Source organism: Seriola lalandi, unplaced genomic scaffold (genome assembly GCF_002814215.2).
Source record: "Seriola lalandi dorsalis isolate HSWRI2012SDOR001 ecotype SW California unplaced genomic scaffold, Sedor1 jcf7180002054475, whole genome shotgun sequence".
Taxonomy (NCBI): Eukaryota; Metazoa; Chordata; class Actinopteri; order Carangiformes; family Carangidae; genus Seriola; species Seriola lalandi.
In genome coordinates, this window is record NW_019525028.1 from 44,443 (window position 1) to 65,286 (window position 20,844).

The 20,844-nt window shown below is 43.2% G+C and overlaps 4 protein-coding genes across 6 annotated transcripts in view; 1 reads left to right on the forward strand and 3 right to left on the reverse strand.

The window, feature by feature from the left end:
- LOC147818789 (uncharacterized) overlaps positions 1-1,379 on the reverse strand; it is a 5,501-nt gene extending 4,122 nt beyond the window's left edge. The window contains exons 1-2 of the mRNA XM_087175549.1: positions 1,184-1,379; positions 849-974 (exon numbers count right to left, since the gene is read on the reverse strand). Of these exons, the coding sequence (XP_087031675.1) occupies positions 849-974; positions 1,184-1,200 (143 nt within the window). The 5' untranslated portion in view covers positions 1,201-1,379. The remainder of the gene's footprint in view (positions 1-848; positions 975-1,183) is intronic.
- Positions 1,380-2,534: 1,155 nt separating this feature from the next.
- On the reverse strand, positions 2,535-9,206 carry adhfe1 (alcohol dehydrogenase iron containing 1). The gene is made up of 14 exons (XM_023412062.2): positions 9,062-9,206; positions 8,542-8,579; positions 7,991-8,040; positions 7,595-7,648; positions 7,002-7,156; positions 6,098-6,294; positions 5,601-5,678; positions 5,249-5,354; positions 4,675-4,827; positions 4,266-4,364; positions 3,966-4,044; positions 3,686-3,782; positions 3,315-3,472; positions 2,535-3,009 (listed from the first exon to the last, which is right to left on the reverse strand). Exons 1-14 carry the CDS (start codon positions 9,112-9,114, stop codon positions 2,926-2,928), a joined length of 1,401 nt encoding a protein of 466 aa, XP_023267830.1. The 5' UTR covers positions 9,115-9,206; the 3' UTR covers positions 2,535-2,925.
- A 1,325-nt stretch (positions 9,207-10,531) lies between these two features.
- Positions 10,532-11,008, forward strand: LOC111659203 (corticoliberin-like). The gene has a single exon (XM_023412061.2). The coding sequence runs from the start codon at positions 10,559-10,561 to the stop codon at positions 11,006-11,008; it is 450 nt and encodes a 149-aa protein (XP_023267829.1). The 5' UTR covers positions 10,532-10,558.
- Positions 11,009-12,568: 1,560 nt separating this feature from the next.
- On the reverse strand, positions 12,569-20,838 carry LOC111659202 (E3 ubiquitin-protein ligase TRIM63-like). Of its 3 annotated transcripts, XM_087175555.1 has the most exons (10): positions 20,677-20,838; positions 19,449-19,621; positions 15,792-15,966; positions 14,386-14,481; positions 14,027-14,260; positions 13,805-13,827; positions 13,597-13,721; positions 13,002-13,273; positions 12,729-12,844; positions 12,569-12,694 (listed from the first exon to the last, which is right to left on the reverse strand). In XM_087175555.1, exons 1-9 carry the CDS (start codon positions 20,794-20,796, stop codon positions 12,761-12,763), a joined length of 1,302 nt encoding a protein of 433 aa, XP_087031681.1. In that variant the 5' UTR covers positions 20,797-20,838; the 3' UTR covers positions 12,569-12,694; positions 12,729-12,760. The 3 variants fall into 3 exon arrangements, with proteins under 3 accessions (XP_087031681.1, XP_023267828.1, XP_023267827.1); XM_023412060.2 differs by having other exon boundaries at positions 12,569-12,844; positions 15,792-15,963; XM_023412059.2 differs by having other exon boundaries at positions 12,569-12,844.
- Between the last annotated feature and the right edge of the window lie 6 nt (positions 20,839-20,844).

Sequence of the window (20,844 nt, forward strand, 5' to 3'; positions counted from 1 at the left end):
CTCCAGCCTGAAACCAGCAGCTGCAGTTCCTCTAACGGCCACTAGAGTCTGGCTCCAACAGTGAGTCAGTCCCATAGACTCCCATGTTAAAATGTCCAACTTTACAGCAGAAATAAACATGTTTACAGCCTGGTACAAAAACTGTTCTGGTCTCTAGAGCTAATTTACTCCTTCATGACACCTGTTCATATAACTCACCTGTTTATATATCTCACCTGTTTATATAACTCACCTGTTTATATAACTCACCTGTTTACATTTTATTAAGGACTACAGTTATTGAGGATTGAGGGCGTGGCCTCTTTTAGTGACAGGTGGGTGTCACTGTCAGCCCACATCATACCTGGTGTATGTGTTTGTGTGTGTGTGCATGTGTGTGTTTGTTTTAATGTAAAAAGCTACCAGTAGCCATGTATTTACCTGTTGGTCTCAGGTGTTTCTGTACCTGCTCAGTCTCCTCCTGTGGTGACACCTTCATGTCTCTGTACTGACACTGAACAGCTTCTGTGAACTACACCTGCAGCTTCATCATTGTTTTAAATCATGCAGGTTCCTGAAGGCATCGCTGTTTAAATGAGCCTGACTCTTGTTTCATTAAACACTCTCTGGGTTTTTCCTGGTTCGATGAATAAATGAAATCCACTCAGTGGGTGAAGAATCACGACGATCCATCTCATTAACCAGAGACATGAGGACACACGTCTCAGCTGTTTGTCTCAAACTGTCCTCACGTCTCATTTCTGCACAGAATTCATCCATTAACTGATGAAACTGTCTTTTCATCAGGTTTAAAGGGAGGAAGTCATCGACTGTTAATCATTACATTTAATAGATAATAAAGTTTTTACTCTAAGACGTGTGTGTGTGTGTGTGTGTGTGTGTGTGTGTGTGTGTGTGTGGACTCACCTTGGGGGGAGAAGACGGTGGTATAAATCTCAAACTGCTCATCAGAGTGTCTGTAGATCTGCTGCATGCTGCTCTCTCACACACACACACTCTGAGCTTTAATACCTGCAGCCACTAATCCTGCTGAGTGTGTGTGTCTCTGTAACACACACGCACACACACGCACGCACACACACGCATACACACGCACACACACGCGCACACACACACACACAAACACACACACACACACACACACCAGGTGTGTCTGAGCAGTGGTTCGGGTTCACACCCTCACCTGATGCACCTGGTCATGCAGCGCGTGCTCTCTGTCCGTCTCCACACACACTGACGATACAGAGAACTGCAGGATCTTCACATCAACACACGAGAATCAAACCACCGACATTCAGAGGACGAGCTGCTCCACCTGCTGAACCTGAGTCTATGTTTCATAACGAAACAACGACCTGATGTCACGTGACGCCGCTACTGCCATCACATCATCGTTAGTATTGTTGTTGTTGTTGTCATCAGTGGAGCAGGAAGTAGTAAGATCCTTTACTGAAGTGTCAAAATAAAAGTGGAACAATCAGACCGATGTAGTTGAAGCAGAACTAGTTAAGGCCATTACTGATTCATTAATGTTTATGCTTCATTAAATTAGTTTTAACTAATGATTCTCATTGATCAGCTGATCAGCTCTGATGATGGTTTGTAAACAAGGTCAAAGTTCAGAGAGGACGAGCTAATTAAACTTCAACCATTAATCAGTGATCAATCTAATCAAGTGTTTGTCCTGTTTCATCAGTAACTGCAGTCGCAGCAACAACGATAACAACAATAACAAAATCTAAATTGTACATTAAACCTACTGATTATTATTAGTATTGATTGTTGTTGTTGATTGTATTATTGTTTGTTGTAAACAGGGAAATGAACAAATGTTTGTGTCGTTACTGAGAAACAATCAGATCAATTATTGATGAGATGATTATTATTAATTATGGAGTGGAGTCAGAGTGACTCTGATGAGTCATGAGTCAAACAGTGAACAGGTGGGCTCTGTGGTGCATTCAGGGTCACTCTGTGTTTAGCTCCTTTTCTGTTCCTGGAGTTAAACCAGTTAAACACAGTCAGATCAGGTTTATATAACAACTGTTCCTGGATCAGGGTAAAACTGGATTAACATGAGAGTTCTAAGAAAACACACACGCACACACACACACTCACACACACATATACACACACACACACATATACACACACACACACACACATATACACACACACACACACACATATACACACGCACACACACATATACACACACACACACCCACACATATACACACGCACATAGCCACGCACCCACATATGCACACGCACACACACACATATATTCACCCACACATATACACACGCACACAGCCACGCACACATATACACACACACACACGCATATACACACGCACACTCACACATATACATGCACACGCGCACACACACAGATTTAACTTCTTTTTTCTATGCAGGTAAATTCAGGCTGTTTGATGTTTTTCTGTTTTAAGACTCATCAACATTAATGTTTTATGTAACTCATTTATTTTATCTATATAAACTTAAAAATGTAAATTAAGGGACTTCCATGTTGTTGGAGTTGTTTTAATGTTTAAACTGTGTTGATCCATTAAAACACGTTAATATTATAATCAGTTAATTCATCTATTAATTTATTTGTTGACAAACAGTTTCATGTTATTTACTCAACTTCCTGTTAAACTGTGATGGTTTGTGATGTTACATCCAGATGTTTGAGTCACACCTTTAATGAACACATGAGGACACTGATGAACAGACAGGAGGACACACCCAGATGGGTCACATGTCCAGTCACATGTCCAGTCACATGTCCAGTCACATGTCCAGTCACATGTCCAGTCACACGTGAGTCTGTGCAGGTGGAGGCGCAGCAGCATCTAGTGGCTGTTAGAAGAACTGCAGCTCAACACAGCACAGACAGAGGCGATGCGTTCAGGGTCAGTAGAGCTTCATGGAGGCTGAGAACAGCTCGGCCAGGTCCTCCTCACTGTGCTCTCTGGGAGACAGTTTGGTCACTCGCTCCTGGAGATAAACAACTCACATCAACACCACACTGACACAGCAATCCCTTAAAGTCCCCTTAATTAACCCTTAATTTCCCCTGAAAACACGCAAACACCTGAATCAGCCTGGGATCCTTCATTTGTCTTTTACTTTGAAAATCTAAAGCCCTTATAAAGCCCTTAATTTGAAAGGCCTTAATGAAGTAGATGTTAAGGGCTCTTGAGTTTTCCCTTTAGTTCCAGATGAATGTGAATGATGAGTGAAGTGACTGAGCTGAAGGTTTCTGAATAATTAATGAGCTTGAATTGAGCTGAGAGATTTACCTGTGGGATCGTTCCTCTGACCAGAGCCGGGACGTCGTCTAAACTGTAACCCACCGCTCCCAGTCCGTCCTCCACCTGCAGCTCGAACAGGAACTGACGCAGCGTGTCGGCCAGAACAGCGCCTGCATCCGCCCGCTTCACCTGCCGGATATCTGCACCTGAACACAACACCGAGTCTGTTACTGCACCTGAATGCAACACAGAGTCTGTTACTGCACCTGAACACAACACAGAGTCTGTTACTGCACCTGAACGCAATCTGTATTTGTGTTGTGTTATATTATCACTATTTTTATTTTTTTTATAGTGTTATGTGTGTTTTATAAGGTGAACAGGTGAACAGGTGAACAGGTGAACAGGTGAACATTTACCGAGGATCTCTGCAGCATCCAGGTGACGCTCTGGACACATCGGGGCAGTGAAGTTGAAAACAGCCGGAGACGTGAGGACAACTGAGAGACCATGAGGCTGAGGACACACACACACAGGATCACACACACACACACACACACACACACACACACACACACATGATCACACACACACACACACACACACAGATGAAGTAATAAAAATTAAGTCTCATGTTTCATGACATACATATATGTGTATATGACGTATAGATGATATATGTGTGTCGTGCTGTCTCACCACCAGGGGGTGCTCCACACTGTAACCTGTGGCTGAGTGAGTCTTCACGTTTCCAGCGATCGGGTACGACATCCCATGACTGCAACACACACAGAGACACACACACACACACACACACACACACACACACACACAGACACACACACACACACACACACACACACAGACACACACACACACACACACACACACACACAGGTTATAAAGCTGTAATAACTTCTGTGTCGTATCATATTGATTTATTGTTACATTCATTATTTAATTGCTCATGTGATGAACAGCTGACAGCGAATCTCTCACCACAGATGAACTCCAGCGTTTCCGAAGCCGATCCCAGCGAACACGCTGGCCAGGTGCATGCTGGACCGGGCCTCCAGGTCCTCAGGGTCCCGCACAGCTCTGTACACAATCAATCAATCAATCAATCAATCAATCAATCTACTGTGTCAGGTTTCTATAATATAAAAATGTTCAACAGACGATCAAACACTCTGATTTTATTGATCAATGTTCTTTGGTTTTTATTCTTTAAAGTTTGTTTTCTTTCTTTTTTATCATTTGTTTTTTTTCATATTTTTTCAACTTTCATATATTTTCTTTTTTTTTTTTTTTAATTAGATTTTTAAATTGAGCCTTTAATTATTTTAATTAGTGTTCCTCAGGGAACCTGATCGGTTCCTCTGTGGTTCTCTGACGGCCCTGAACCTACCGCTTCATGTACTTGGAGACCACGTTGAGGGCGTGGCGGGACCACACATCGCTGATGGGGTTGCTGCCCTGGTAGGCGGGGCGGTTGATGGGGTTGGGGGGGCATGGGCTTCTCTGGTTGTAGGGCAGAGCGGTGTAAGACTCCAGAGCGTGACTACAGGAAATAAAACACCACATAATCATACCTGTTTCCATGGTAACAACTGCCACTGCTACATTATTCATTTATTTATTAAAATCTCATATAAAATAAAAACAGAAATATAGAATTCAATATAAGAAAAATCTAGAGATTAAATCAAAAGAAATAAACACATCTGACATCAAACTGAAATAAACATAAATAAAAAATATTAATAAATTAAACTCAAATAAAAATAGAATGAGGCAAAACAATTTCAAAAATAAATGTAAAATGTTAAGAGAAACAAAAGAAAATAATTGAAATTCATATTTTGTTATATATAAAGTGGTGTATTCAGATTAAACATTAACAAAAAATAAATGAAATATATTTTAATTAAAACATAAAAAACAAGACATTGACAGATGTTGACAGATGTGGACAGACTGACCAGAGCACATCGAAGCCGCTGTTGGCGGCAACTCTTTCGGGCATGCTCAGTGTGTGTGTCGGGTCCACGATACCCAGCGTGGGTCTGATGGCTCGGCTGGCGATACCTGAGCACAGACAGCCAATCACAGCTCAGACTGACTTTGTGATGTCATCAGGTAAATAAAGCGGTTCAGACATAACTCTTTCCTGTTGTTTAAAACCTCCAGGCTTTTAATGTGAAACTCCAGCAGGAAGTGTACAGCTTCATGAGGGAGGAGGAGGAGACGACAGCAGAAGAGGAAAACGAGTTTCTATAGCAACAGGACAGAGGTTTCTTGTCGTCACCTGGAGCAGCAGGTGTTAATTCTCACCTGTCTTGGCCTTCAGAGGCTCGTAGTCAAAGATGGCGACCCCGGTCGTCTCACTGCCGGTGCCGGCGGTGGTTGGGACTGAAACACAGTCACAGGTGAACAACATCAACACTGCTACAGGTCACCTATGGAACCTTTACACACACCTGAGCAGGTGATTGAGTTGACCCCCGACTCCCCACCCCTCACCTGCACTTTACTGTCTGAGGAACCTTGACCAGCTTCTAACTGATAAGACAAGACAAGGTCACCTGTTTACCACCTGAGCTCTGGTACGAAAAACAGGTGGAGGACACAGGTGAGGCTGACAGCAGTGATCAGCTGATCAGTTATTGATCATCACTGATCAATGATTCATTAATAATCATTAACTGTTCACTGACTCCACACTACTGTTTTTATTATAAACACTTATTCTGAACTGTCAATCATGCCTAAGTGTCCTGACCCCGCCCCTAGCCTCACTGAGTGGTTGCCATGGTAACCCTTTGCATTACCTGCAATGAGCGGCTTCACAGCTCCGGTGATCGGCTTCCCTTTACCGATCGGGGCGTTGACGAAGTCCAGGAAGTCGGCGTCAGGGTGACAAGCGTACAGGTTGGCTGCTTTACAGGTGTCAATCACTGAGCCCCCGCCCACCGCCACAAACACGTCGAACGAGTCGTTTTTAGCAAACGAGATGGCGTCTTTAAAACTGAAGAACCAGACGCACACAGAAGAGAGGATGACGTTCATGTTTCAGAGAAATCTCTCAAGTGAAGAAACAAGAACTAAACCAACTATTCCTCTTTTTACTCTTTTGATAAAAGCCACTTCAAAATCCAAGATGGCCGCCATTTCTAACAAGGAAATGTTATTTTTTACAATAATTTCATCCACTATTTTCTCAAAGGTTAAAACTTAAGTACACTGCAAAAAATGAAAAGAAAGTACATTTCAGCAAAAATCACAAAAAGCTTGCTATCTAGCCTAGTGCTAGCAAGTTAGCCTAGAGCTAATGTTAAGACAATAAACAAGTAGACTGTCTACAGAACCTGGTTCATCATTCATAATAAATGGTTTGTAAACACACTGAGTTTAATCCAGGTTCTTCAGGAGTTTGACTTCAGCTTTTAACTATTTCTATTTAGTGGTTCTCAGTCAGAAAAGGAAGTTTGAATGACATCACTTCCTGTCTCAGGTCACACATCAGACACTGAACCACACAACACGGAGTAAGGACTTGTTGGGACCAGAGTCCTTGCAAGGACGGTGTGGAAACAGGTCTATGTACCCATAAAGATTGATGTGACAAGCTGTTGTCTGCATCCCCAGAATGTAGCAAAGTTAAAATGATCATTGTCTCTACAGCCGACAGCCAATCAGAGAGCAGCACCGTACATTCACCTGTGATGCCCTCACCTGGTGTCGGTGGGCTCCACCCGGACGTTGTCGTACACCTTGTACTTGATTCCACTCTTGGCCAGAGACTCCAGGACGGCCTTCACCGGGGGGAGGCGGGACAAGTTCTTGTCTGTCATCAGACAGACGTTCCGGGCTCCGAGGTTCTGCAGGTCCTGCAGGAGAACCGGAGAACAGACAGATGTTAGACAGACACACCCTATTGATAAAACACGTTAGCCACTTGAAAATTCAAGATTTCTGGCAAGGAAATGTTATTTTTTAAAATTCATCCATTATTTTCTCATTTGAATAATCATCAAACATTTTTACAATGTTGAAGTTTAAAACTTTAGTACACTGTAAAAAATGAAATCAAAGTAAGTTTCAGCAAAAATCATAAAAAGCTTGCTAACTAGCTTAGCGCTAGCAAGTTAGCTTAGAGCTAATGTGACGTTCCGGGCTCCGAGGTTCTGCTGGAGAACCAGGGAACAACGACACGGCTCAGTTTGACCTGCAGAGCTCTTCACACTTCTCAGTGTGAAGAACCTTTATCCACAGCTTCCTGTAGAATCAAGGTGTGATGATGATGATGATGATGATGATCTAGTTACCATGCCGATCTCCCTGCTGACTCCTTCTCCATATCTGATGTTGGAACTCGCCATCTGACGGACACAAACCACAAACTCTCAGCCTGTTTCTGACTGAAGCTCCTTCCTGACGGGAAAATTTATTTCATGTAATAAACAAAGACAGAAAACTTTAACTTTTTTTAGCTGCTCAAAGTTTCCTGATTTTAAAAATGTCTGACAATAAAAATATGTTTAAAAGTTTCACTTACACACAAGTGTAAATGAACAAACGCAGACTTTGTGTTGAATTTTAGAGTCTCAGTGAGTCTAGATGATTAATTAAAGATTGATTAAATAAATGAAAAATAAAAATAAACTGATTTGACTGACGAGCTGCTAAACTGATGATTTTTGGAACAGTCTGGTGTGTGTTACCTCGAAGGCGTAGTCCGTTTTCCTGACCGTACATGTTGCAGCTCCAGAACCTGTGGGAAAAACTGTGAGTGAATTACTGATCAATCAATAAAGGATACATAATATTGATCCAGGTTAATCAGAACTTCAATGAGTTACAGATGTGGTGATTAAAATTCTTCATTATTCTCAGTTGAGACCAAACTCCCTCCACGTGGCCGTGACCCGAGGTTATCAGTCAGTAAATACCAACACTGATTGACAAACCTGTGGAGCATCACATGCGTGTGAATGTGTGAATGTGTGACTGTGTGAATGTGTGAATGTGTGAATGTGTGACTGTGTGAATGTGTGAATGTGTGACTGTGTGACTGTGTGAATGTGCGACTGTGCGACTGTGTGACTGTGTGAATGTGTGAATGTGTGACTGTGTGACTGTGTGACTGTGTGAATGTGTGAATGTGTGAATGTGTGAATGTGTGAATGTGTGACTGTGTGACTGTGTGAATGTGTGACTGTGTGACTGTGTGACTGTGTGAATGTGTGAATGGACACGTGTGACTGTGGAATACCTTGGTGGAAGGTGTTGGAGTGAGCGGGACATCTGCACCTGTTTACACAGACAGAAGTCCATTAGAAACCTGCTGGTTTCATCAAAGGTCCAGTCCAGTTCTGAAGACCAAGACCAAGACCAGGACCTCAGTCCTCAGACCTGAGACCTCAGACCTGAATCTGAGACTGAGACTCGGACCCTGCAGGCTCCTCAAAACGCCCCTGCTTAAAGCTCCCCCACATGGGTCACTTGTTCTCAACAGGTGACTCTGAAAACCGGTTTAAAAGTAGAAATGAAAGTTTCCCGCTCTGTCACACCTGAGCCGGACTGTCACGGACCCCCTCCTGGTCCAGGATCTGGTTCCTCTGATCTCTCCTCTGAATAATCTCTGACTTTGAACCAAATATTTTAAAACTGTCACATTATTGAAGGGAGTTCGGAGTTACCCCTCCCCCTCTGACTGAGACGTCACCACGGGTTGTTTTTCATTTCAATTTTCATTTTAAATCAGATTTTAAATGAACGTGGATCAAACTTACGCCGCGCGCTCGAGCTGCCTGAGCAGGTGAACGACCCGGTCTCTTCCTGCCATCTCTGCGTCAATGATCCTCACGAGCCGCGGACCGAGATTAAAATTAACGGGCGTCAAGTCACCTGCACGCAGGACAGGAGACACTACTTCCGTCTACACTCATTTCAAAGTAAATGTCGCACTCATTTAATATTTTACCTTACATTACATTAACTTCATCATTAATGATGACGTCATTGATGATGGATGGATTTAGTACTTAAACTGATCAAAGGGTTTAAGAAGTAAATTAAGGGGAAAGTCGGGAACCCCTTAAAATCTGCTTATTTCAAATTAAGAGCCTTTTAAAGGCTTTAGATTTTCAAAGTAAAGGACACATGAAGGATCGCAGATGTTTGTGTTAAAGTTGTTTTTCCTCTTGAAGCCTAATAAACGGTCAAAGGTCAGAGGTCACAGCAGATACACAAACACTGGAGGGGTTTTAGTTTTCTGACAGGTGTGTGTGTGTGTGTGTGTGTGTGTGTGTGTGTGTGTGTGTGTGTGTGTGTGTGTGTGTGTGTGTTTGAAGAGACTCAATGCTGACACATCGACCTTTAAACAAACTCTCTGACGTTTCGCTGCTTTTATTTTATTGTTCGTTTGTTTGATGAGTTTTTCCACTGTGAAGAAAAAACATGAAACATTTAATTCGTCCGTTAATTATCTGAGAAGATTCAGGTCGCAGTCCAACACCAGCCTGTCTCACCTGGGAGTCTCACCTGGGAGCTGCATCCCCAGGTAACCATGTCAGTCCCTCCCTGATGAGGACCATGAGCTGAAAGGTGCAGGGTCATTGAGTGATGAGGTCACATGTTGTTGTTAACCCTTTCAGTTCGTCTTCTTCTTCCTGTTTGTAAAGACAGACTCACCTGTGGAACTCCTGCTGAGCCTCACTGCCTCGCTGCAGGAGACGAAGGTCACGCCTCCAGTCCACGCCGAGCTGAGAAAGGTCACATCATCTTCATCAGCCTCATCTTCATCATCTTCCTCTCCTCGCCTCCACCTCTAACATGTCAGCTGCTGTTTGTTTGTTTGAAACGTCTGAGAAAAGGTCAAAGAAAAGTTTAAAAAGGAAAACACACTGTCTGCTGAGGATGAAGATCATCGTCATCGTCATCATCATCATCTTCACTGAGGCAGAGTGAGCAGAGCCCCTCCCTCCCTGAGACTCAGATAAATAGACTGAGCTCAGAGTTTGTGTTTGACTGAGGAGACACGGAATCAGACGATCAGGTAAGACACTGAATTTACCTGTTCTATTGATTATTATTAATTTATTGATTCTCAGGAGGGAAGTTAGAAGCAGCTGCAGGAGAGTAAATTATATTACATCATCAGCCCTCCATCTGCCCCGACACAGGCAGCAGCGGATCGTATTGACGATGTTGTGTTTGTGTGTACGTCTCTGGGTTTTCTGATTCCTCAGGAGGTCTTTGAAGGCATCGTCCAGGTTGCAGCAGTGGAGATGAAGCTGAACTTGTCATTGTGGCTCGTGGCTCTGCTCGGTGTCCTCCCCCCTCCCTCTGCCCACTGTGGACCCACTGTCGCTCCTGCCGGCCCCCGCCTCCCCCGACCGCTGCTCCTCCGCCTGGGGGAGGAGTTCTCCCTGCGGCTGGGTGGAGGTGGACTCTCCTCCCCTGTTGCTGCTCCAGACCTCTTCATCTCCTCCTCCTCCTCCTCCTCGGGGGTGAACCAGGCTCTGCTGCAGCTCACACAGCGCCTCCTGCAGGTGGAGCAGCAGCAGCAGGAGGAGGAGGTGGTGGAGGAGGAGAAGGGGAAGAGGTCCGAGGAGCCTCCCATCTCTCTGGACCTGACCTTCCACCTCCTCAGGGAGGTGCTGCAGATGGCCCGGGCAGAGCAGATGGCCCAGCAGGCCGACAGCAACCGCAGGATGATGGACAGCTTCGGAAAATAAAAGACTTTACTTCCTGTCCAGTGTCGTCATCACTGTGTTTTTACAGTCTGAGCTTCATTTAGCAGCTGCTTCACCTTAGCTTCACTTTAGCTTCACCTCAGCTTCACTTTAGCTTCACCTCAGCTTCATTTTAGCTTCACCTCAGCTAAACTTTAGCTTCACTTTAGCTTCACCTCAGCTTCACCTCAACTAAACTTTAGCTTCACCTCAGCTTCACTTTAGCTTCACCTCAGCTTCACCTCAGCTTCACCTCAGCTAAACTTTAGCTTCACCTCAGCTAAACTTTAGCTTCACTTTAGCTTCACTTTAGCTTCACCTCAGCTTCACTTTAGCTTCACCTCAGCTAAACTTTAGCTTCACCTCAGCTTCACTTTAGCTTCACCTCAGCTTCACTTTAGCTTCACCTCAGCTTCATTTTAGCTTCACCTCAGCTAAACTTTAGCTTCACCTCAGCTTCACTTTAGCTTCACCTCAGCTTCACTTTAGCTTCACCTCAGCTAAACTTTAGCTTCACTTTAGCTTCACCTCAGCTAAACTTTAGCTTCACTTTAGCTTCACCTCAGCTTCACTTTAGCTTCACCTGAGCTAAACTTTAGCTTCACCTCAGCTAAACTTTAGCTTCACTTTAGCTTCACCTCAGCTTCATTTTAGCTTCACCTCAGCTAAACTTTAGCTTCACCTCAGCTAAACTTTAGCTTCACTTTAGCTTCACCTCAGCTAAACTTTAGCTTCACCTCAGCTTCACCTCACTCACAAGTTTAAATAACAAGTCAATACAACACAGGCTTGTAGTGGAGTGTCGCTCTAAACAACAAATAAACAATTTAAATGAACAACTAAGGAAAAATGTTAGAAACATTCAGGAAACGATTAAAGGAGGAGTACACCCCTCCCTTCAGAACTCCTTCAGAAGCTCCACTCCCAAAACCCATGAATGCACATTTCCACGGCAACGACCAGGTGGTGGAAGAGTCAATCCAGATAAACAAATCTGATCATATGAAACATCAACAAACAAACATGAAAAAACAAACAGAGTAAAAACTACAGTCGTTCAGATTGTTTTTCTAGACTACATTGACAGAGGAAAGACTGTAGGTCTGTAGCTAAGCTAACAAGGAAGCTAATGTTACCTAGCATTTCCAACTATGTATCCAACCAAATAAATCCACTGTGAACGATGGATCTGAGCTAAAACATATTTAAATCAATTCTGAAATAATTACAGAAACATACATTTATATTTAAATTAATACAAAAATATATAAAACATTGAATATTAAAAATAAATAGATTGAAACTATAATTAATGTAAATTTAAGGATTAAATACACACATTCACAAAAAAACAATTAGCTGCCTTTAATCTAAATTTCTACACATTTACAATTAATCTATGAGGAAATATGAATGTGAAAGTGAATAAATATTTGCTTATTTCCTTATTTCTGAACAGCTGATGTCAGATCCTTTATGAGATAACATCTTTACCTGGTCTGGTCCTGTTGGACCAGGTGTGGAGCTTCTTGAAACCAGACTCAATGAAGGAAGAGAATCAGCTTAATAAGAAAACTATCATTTATTTGACACGTTCACACAACTAATGGATCATCAGAGATCACCGATTCAGAATGTCTTCTGTTAAACCTTCAACAAACGTCCTCAGACCGGGTCAGACTGATCCAGGTCCTGGACTGATCCAGGTCCTGGACTGATCCAGGTCCTGGACTGGTGTCACTGGTTGCACTGGTTCTATTTCTGGTTGAGCCAGCTGAAGGAGAAGACGTGTTTGGGTCCATCTTTGTCCTCCGAGTCGTTCTGCTGGTCAGACTGAACCTGCAGAAGAAGGAGGAGAAGAAGAATGACGTCAGAAAATCAATAATCTCATCATCTCTCTCTGGAGTTTCGGGCCCTGCCCACAATCAATCAACGTTATCCAATCAGATCGATCAATTAGAGGGTCCAGTGAATGATCATTGACCAACAAGCATACCTGGGGGGTGGCACTGGCGGTGGGGACAGGCAGAGGGGGTGGGGCCTGACTGAGTGATGATGGAGCAGGGCTTTTAGTATGTGTGGTCACTGTGGGTGGTGCCTCTGAGGATTTCTGAGGGGGCGGGGCTGAGAGCTGAACAGGTGAGAGAGGAGGGTGCTGATTGGCTATAGCTGCTGCAGGTGCATCTGGCTGCTGCGACTCAACTCGACTGTCTGACGTCCCTCTGACTTCCACCTCATCTTCATCATCATCATCGTCGTCTTCTTCAGCTGAGGGGAAACACAGGGTTAGCTAAAATATTAGCATACACTACGGTAGCTCCATGTTAACACATTAGCATACTATAGTAGCATGAGACTACAGTCATTTAGCATCATGCTAATACATAAGCTTTATGTTTACATTAGATACTACCATGTAGTTTCACTTGTTAGCACTCAACTCCTGCTCTGATTGATAGTAGCCTACAGCTAACACATTAAAAAACATTCCAATGACTACGCTAACTGAACATCCTGTGTGCTAACATGTTAGCACGTTCCGAGGTGTCTTGTCTGTGATTGGTCAAACAGTCACTTCCTTTGTGCGTCACCTCTGATGAAGTCGACGTTGCTCAGCGCTCGCCGCTGACGATCGAAGTCGGCCGTGAAGTGCTCCATATTCTCGTAGCCATGTTGGAGTTTGTCCAGGTGAGACGTGTTGGTGCCCTCCACAATTCTGATCAATAAAAAGCCAATAATCAATTAACACTGCAGGGATGTTATTGAACATCAGATACAGTTGTATTGTTCAATACTCACTTCTGTAGCAGAGGTTTGGTCGTCTGTGGGAGACAAATCAAAGTTATTGATCACATGATTATTTTCAACATTGATCTGATCGGTTCTGATCACTCTCATATGTTCAGGTTTTAATTATGATTCAAATGTTTTTATCATGCCCTTCAAAATAAAACTCTGGAAGCTGTTCTTCAGTCAGAACAGGAAGTAACAACATGATGGACAGCGCTAGTCTCAGTTCACCTGCAGGAACACGGCCATCTCGGACTCGTCCATGGTCTGGATGGCGGTCTCCAGCAGCTTGGCCGTGTTCTCCATGTGCTCGTTGTACTTCCTCCTCAGACCTCGGATGTAGTCCAGCTTCTCTTCCTGTTCACAGGTGATCCTCACTGTCATCTCACCTTTCTTCTCCTCCAGAAGGGCGAACAGGTGATCGAACGTCTCGCACACCTTCGACTTCTGTCTGCTACCGTTGTCCTGAAAGCACAGTCACAAAACCTCAGGTAATCCAGGTGTGCAGCAGGTGTGAGGTGAACCTCAGGTAATCCAGGTGTGCAGCAGGTGTGAGGTGAACCTCAGGTGAAGCAGGTGGATGAACTCACATTGACAGCTCTGCAGGTTTCCTCCAGCTGAATGATGATCGCCTGAATCCTCTCATTGTTCCCAACAAGCATGGAGATACAGTCAGTCAACTCCGCCTACACACACACACACGCACGTGACACACACGCACGTGACACACACGCACGCACACACACACACACAGACACACAGACGCACACACACAGACACAGACACAGACACACACACACACACACACACACACGTGACATCACTACAGCAGTAACACCAGTGATGAACAGCTTCACTGTGATGAAGTGAAGTACTGCAGTTAATGTCCTTGTTGTCGTTATTCTCGTTGTTGAGTTGATGTTGTTGTTGATGTTGTTGTGTTGATGTTGTTGTGTTGATGTTGTTGTGTTGATGTTGTTGTGTTGATGTCGTTGTTGCGTTGATGTCGTTGAGTTGAACTGATGTTGTTGTTGTGTTGATGTTGTTGTTGTGTTGATGTTGTTGTTGTGTTGATGTTGTTGTTGTGTTGTTGTGTTGATGTTGTGTTGATGTCGTTGTTGCGTTGATGTTGTTGTTGTGTTGTTGTTGTGTTGATGTTGATGTTGTGTTGTTGTTGTGTTGTTGTTGTTGTGTTTATGTTGTTGTTGTGGTTGTTGTTGTGTTGATGTCGTTGTGTTGATGTTGTTGTGTTGATGTTGTTGTTGTGTTGATGTTGTTGTTGTGTTGATGTTGTTGTGTTGATGTTGTTGTGTTGATGTTGTTGTTGTGTTGATGTTGTTGTGTTGATGTTGTTGTTGTGTTGATGTTGTTGTTGTGTTGATGTTGTTGTTGTGTTGATGTTATGTTGAGTTGAACTGATGTTGTTGTTGTTGTGTTGATGTTGTTGTGTTGTTGTTGTTGTGTTGATGTTGTTGTGTTGTTGTTGTTGTTGTTCTGTTGATGTTGTTGTGTTGATGTTGTTGTGTTGATGTTGTTGTGTTGATGTTATGTTGAGTTGAACTGATGTTGTTGTTGTTGTTGTGTTGATGTTGTTGTGTTGATGTTGTTGTGTTGTTGTTGTTGTTGTGTTGATGTTATGTTGAGTTGAACTGATGTTGTTGTTGTGTTGATGTTGTTGTGTTGATGTTGTTGTGTTGTTGTTGTTGTTGTGTTGATGTTGTTGTGTTGATGTTGTGTTGATGTTGTTGTGTTGATGTTGTTGTGTTGATGTTGTTGTGTTGATGTTGTTGTTGTGTTGATGTTGTTGTGTTGATGTTGTTGTGTTGATGTTGTGTTGATGTTGTTGTGTTGATGTTGTTGTGTTGATGTTGTTGTGTTGATGTTGTTGTTGTGTTGATGTTGTTGTTGTGTTGATGTTGTTGTTGATGTTGTTGTGTTGTTGTTGTGTTGATGTTGTTGTGTTGATGTTGTTGTGTTGATGTCGTTGTTGCGTTACCTTCTGTTTAGTAAACACGTTGTCGAGCGGGGCCACCTCACAGTCTTTGTGCGCTCCGAACACCTTACACAGAGAACAGGTGGGGACGCTGCAGCTCACACAGTAGATGTTGATCTTCTCCTCCTCATGCTCCTCACACATCGGCTGCTCCTGCTTCACCTCCACAGGTTTACTGCTGACACACAGACAGGTGACACAGACAGGTGACACACAGACAGGTGACACAGACAGGTGACACACAGACAGGTCACACAGACAGGTCACACAGACAGGTCACACAGACAGGTCACACAGACAGGTGACACACAGACAGGTCACACAGACAGGTCACACAGACAGGTGACACACAGACAGGTCACACAGACAGGTGACACACAGACAGGTGACACACAGACAGGTGGATGTTATTTTAAACAGTGAAACGTTTGAAGCTCAAAATGAACAATATTAAATAAAAACTCTAAATATATCAATGAACTAATAACCTGTGAATGACCATGTAGCGATGCACAGAGTGATGTCACACATGCTCAGTCTGGTCCTCACACACACACACACACACGCACACACACACACACACACACACACACACACACACACACACACACTTCAACAAGCACATAGGTGTGTGTGAAGTCTCAGCCAGATCACAGGACATCTCACATAAAAATGTAATGTTCTACAGATTATACCGTTCAGCAGAAACCCACGATGTTAACAGGAAACCATCATCTAGGTGTGGTGCATCCTGGGAAGAGTGAACAACGCCACTTCCTTTTTCAGAATTCTGTGTATTAGCATGAGGTGGCGCTATGAGTATTACCTACATGTGTGTTGGAATGAGAGCGAGTTGAATGTTCAAGGTGAATGATCCAAATTTCCCCGCGCTGCCATGGGCGTGACCTTTGACCCAAACCCAGCAGCTCTTCAGCGCAGCATCGCCGCGGTCAGGACACGAGGACAAACCACCAATGGTCTTGGAATGCGACAATACGTCATTGACCATAAAGCCACTTACTGGTTCGTATTTAACTTGCCGCCAGAGCCACGCCCTTCAAGCAAAGGTCACAATTTTCACAAGACAACATCAACACCTTCCCACAAGTATTTAATGACCCTTTTGATGAGCACCTGGTCAACTCTCTGGGAATAATAAATGAAAAGAAAATCATAATATCACACGTTGCCATAAGGTGGCGCTATGAGTCTCCCTGAATATGAGCATATGAGTGTGTTCAGGGTGGGACCGTTATCACACACAGAAACTTTGGGCTCATTTGGAGAATTTGTGTTGAAATGAGAGCGAGTTGAATTTTCTGGGCGAAGGATCAAAACTTGCTGCAGTCGCTGGCGGTTCCTCCAACGAAAACTGAAAAACTTCACAATTTAACTTCACAAAGGTCTTAAGATGAGACTCACCGCACACCACGTCCATCTGATGAATTCCTTAGGAGTATGACGACTTGAAATCGCAAAAACTGCAGATTAATGCCAAAATCTCTCACTTCCTGTTGGGTTTAGGGTTTGGGTTGTAGCTGGTAAGTTTGTGCATGAAGGTGAAACCCTGTGCGATTGTGCAACAACAGGTGGCGCTCACAGTGGCTCCTCAGTGTTACAAGCGGCCATCTTGTCCTCAGAGATTCTCCTTGTCTGAGTAACTCTCGCGAGACTTCGCTGTGAGCACTGCTCAGGTAGCGTCGCTGACACCTGCTGACACTGAACCCTGGACACTTTCTCCAAGAAAGTGACATATTATGCAAAACAACACATAAAAAATATTTCCACTTATTTAAACCTCTTGATCTTATTGGGGAAATTTCATGTTCATAAGGTGAAATTTCTTAAATCTATTCCCTCCTTGTTTCTAACTGATCTTGAACGTTATTTTAAGTCTCTCAAATTATTAACAAACAAGAAATCCATGTCATATTAATATTAATAATATTAATATTAATAATAAAAATATTAATACATGTATTCTGAAATGTTTGTCTGAAGTCTGTCACTTTTAAATTATATGTCTTTTTTTTAATTAATGTATTTGTGGGTTTTTTTAATGAATTTTTTTAATGAATTTTCATCTTTCTTGTCGCAATTTTATCTGTTTCTTTTATTTAAGAACTAATATGTCTGAATGTTTGTAAAACGAACTAAAACTAACTAACTAAAAAGAACAAAATGAACACTTTCTCCCCATAAACACATATAACAGAGGAAACATGAACAAAAATACTGTGTAGCCACATACATGACATCACATTCTGTAACTTTGATTGATTTATAATTACACTTCATACTTCTCCCGAAGTTCAATAATATATAATTAATCAATGAATAAAGGATTGAGACATTACTCACTATGATGAACTGCATCAGTGTCTGAGCTTTCAGGGAAGAGACGCAGTGACGCACAGTGCACCAGTCATATACAACTGTTTTATAGATCCTTAACATTTATTTATCTCATTCTTTATTTATTTAATACAATTTGATTTAATACTGAACACACTGACTGATAAATAAAGTTTCATGTCATCAGCTCGTCCTGCTGCTACACTATAATAGTCTGACCTACATTCACAAATAGACTGAGAGTCAACGACACAAACACCTTCACTGAACCGTCACATCCAGCAGTGACAGTCGGACAGCGCCCTCTAGTGGTCAGGGCAACACCGTCTGTCTGATCACCCAAGACACAGTGGACAGAACGACCTGACCAATCACAGCCGGGGGCGGGGCTTACCAGCGATGACATCGGCTGGTATTGTGTAAATAGAAAGATCTGTGTCAGACTGATCAACACTGCAACAAGTCAATGAAGTTTATAGATTTTATTATTATCAATATATAAAATATATATAATATATTTTTATATATTTATTTACATGTATTTATAGTTTTAATTTATTTTTCTTGTTGGTTTGAAAATCTCAAATTAAAATAAAAGTTTCGTGATTTTCTGTTTGTTTTAGGTGAACTGGCCCTTAATAATTCAGAAAACTACCATCCTGGTGGTGACCTCTGACCCCAGTGTGCATGTGCACAGGTGTGTTTTTATGTGTGTACTTAAGCTCCTCCAGTGTAAAGGTCTGTGTCCATGTGTAGTGTGATTATAGATTATAGATCAGCTCTAGCTTCTATATTAATACTGTGAAAGTATCAAATCCTCAGTCCACAGAGAAATGCACACAGCCTGTATTCAGAAACTGAGCCTTAAAACCAGCCGTCAGGACTTCTGGAACTTTGTGATGTCACAACAAAGCAGTCACCAAGCCCCGCCCACCTGGACCCACCATCCAAACCTTGCAGGATTTGGTTTCTCTGAGTGTTTTTACCTGAAATCTGCTTTATTTTTATTGGCTCACTCAGAAAACAGTCAGCCAATCAGAAGAGAGGCTCAGAGCCTCCTCTCTTCTGATTGGCTCACCAACCTGTTGATACTAGAGCTCCAGAGAGAAGCCTGAGAGAGGAGATGTAAAACTACACTGAGGTGGTTTTTATATCTTCTGATGGATCAACACTTCAAATAAAACACAGAAGAAGAAACATGAAGCTTTAAAGAATCCCAGGGAGAACTTCACTGCTCCACTTCTCACTGGTAATACTTCTACTTTAAGGTCCCTGCGGTTATAGACAGACTCAGGTGTGTGTTACCTGGTGCTCCCCTGTTTGTACATGTCGATGATGTTCTCCACCAGCAGGTTCCTCTGCAGGCCGTAAACTCCGTGTCGGTCCAGGACCACTTCATGGCGACAGGACGGGCAGCGGAAACGACCGCCGGACGTCATCGTGGAGCCGCTCCTCGTCGACAGGTAGGGATTGGATGCCTGCAGGGGGGCGGGGCAAAACACAGGTAGAGAGGTGTAACACAGACTGAAAGTTATTGTTAAAGAAAACTTTGCCCGTTTTTTTTTCTCTGATTAAATGAAAACAAAACCACATGAGCTCAGATGAGATTTTCATTATTATTAATCTTTTCATAAAGTCACAATCAGGTCGTTTGTGTCACTCAGTGAGAACGAACAGGAAGTCAGTGTTTGCTGCTCCTGAATGTCACCTGCTCACTGAGTCTTCAGTCTTCAACACTCTGCATCATGATGCGTTTGTGTTCTGGTGTCTGGGATCTGCAGTTTCCATTATGTCCAATAAGACTTCTTCACAATGTTCAACAAAGAGTCAGAAACTGTTTGTTCCTGTTGGACCTGTGTTCACCTGTGTTCACCTGTGTTTACAGCCTCGGCCTCACATCACGCCACCTGGTGGTCAGATGACTCACCCACATCAAATACAAGCTCCTTCACTGCTGATATCATGAGACTGTGTCACTTCCTGTTAGCATCAGTGGAACATGTGGTCAGCTGAAACAGGTTCTTTTGAAGCCCATTACCTTTAACAGCTGTTTCACTTCACGTGTTACAAACCAAACATCTGCCACATCTGTCAGTCACACAGCTGTGAATCACCTGTGATCGGCTCCTGTCCTCAGTGTATCATGATGTTTCACTGTGACACTGAAGGAAACTTAAAAACAGGATTCTGAATAAAGTTCTGCAGCCTGGAGCTTTATTGTGGAGGGACATCCTCAGGAAGTGAGGTCACACTGGATCCAACTATATGGATCTGCTTTCTATACATGAAACATCAGTGTGTCTGATGCTGTCTATTTTATGAATGACCATAACTGCGTCCCTCACGTCACTGTCCTTGTGTAGTAAACAAATACCTGCTTCTGTGCTCAGATGTCAGAGTGTCCTTGAACGCACCAACAAGGAGACTCGTGTTTGAACAGTAACACAGGCTGAAACAACAAACACACTGAGCTTAGAGCAGCCTCCAGGTGCTCTGTCTCTTTAAGGCGCGCTCACCTGTGCGTGCACCTCACCTGGAAGACGTCGTTGGCGCACTTGCGGCAGAGGTTGTGTTGGCAGGGCAGGATGACCACCGGCTTGGTGAACATCTCCAGACAGATGGGACACACGAGCTGCTTCTCCAGACTCTCCATGATGCTGAGAGACGGCGACGAGCCGGGGGGGGGCACCGTCACCGGGGG

Coding starts and splice junctions, on each gene's coding strand:
- LOC111659203 (XM_023412061.2), top strand. CDS start 10,559: ATGAAGCTGAACTTGTCATTGTGGCTCGTGGCTCTGCTCGGTGTCCTC.
- LOC111659202 (XM_087175555.1), bottom strand. CDS start 20,796: ATGGAGAGTCTGGAGAAGCAGCTCGTGTGTCCCATCTGTCTGGAGATG. Junction 14,482..15,791: donor ACGTGTTTACTAAACAGAAG/GTAACGCAACAA, acceptor GTGTGTGTGTAG/GCGGAGTTGACTGACTGTAT. Junction 12,845..13,001: donor CCGCCAGTGCCACCCCCCAG/GTATGCTTGTTG, acceptor CTTCTTCTGCAG/GTTCAGTCTGACCAGCAGAA.
- adhfe1 (XM_023412062.2), bottom strand. CDS start 9,114: ATGGCAGGAAGAGACCGGGTCGTTCACCTGCTCAGGCAGCTCGAGCGC. Junction 4,365..4,674: donor GTCTCCAAGTACATGAAGCG/GTAGGTTCAGGG, acceptor GATTGTGTACAG/AGCTGTGCGGGACCCTGAGG. Junction 3,473..3,685: donor GGATGCTGCAGAGATCCTCG/GTAAATGTTCAC, acceptor TGTTGTGTTCAG/GTGCAGATATCCGGCAGGTG.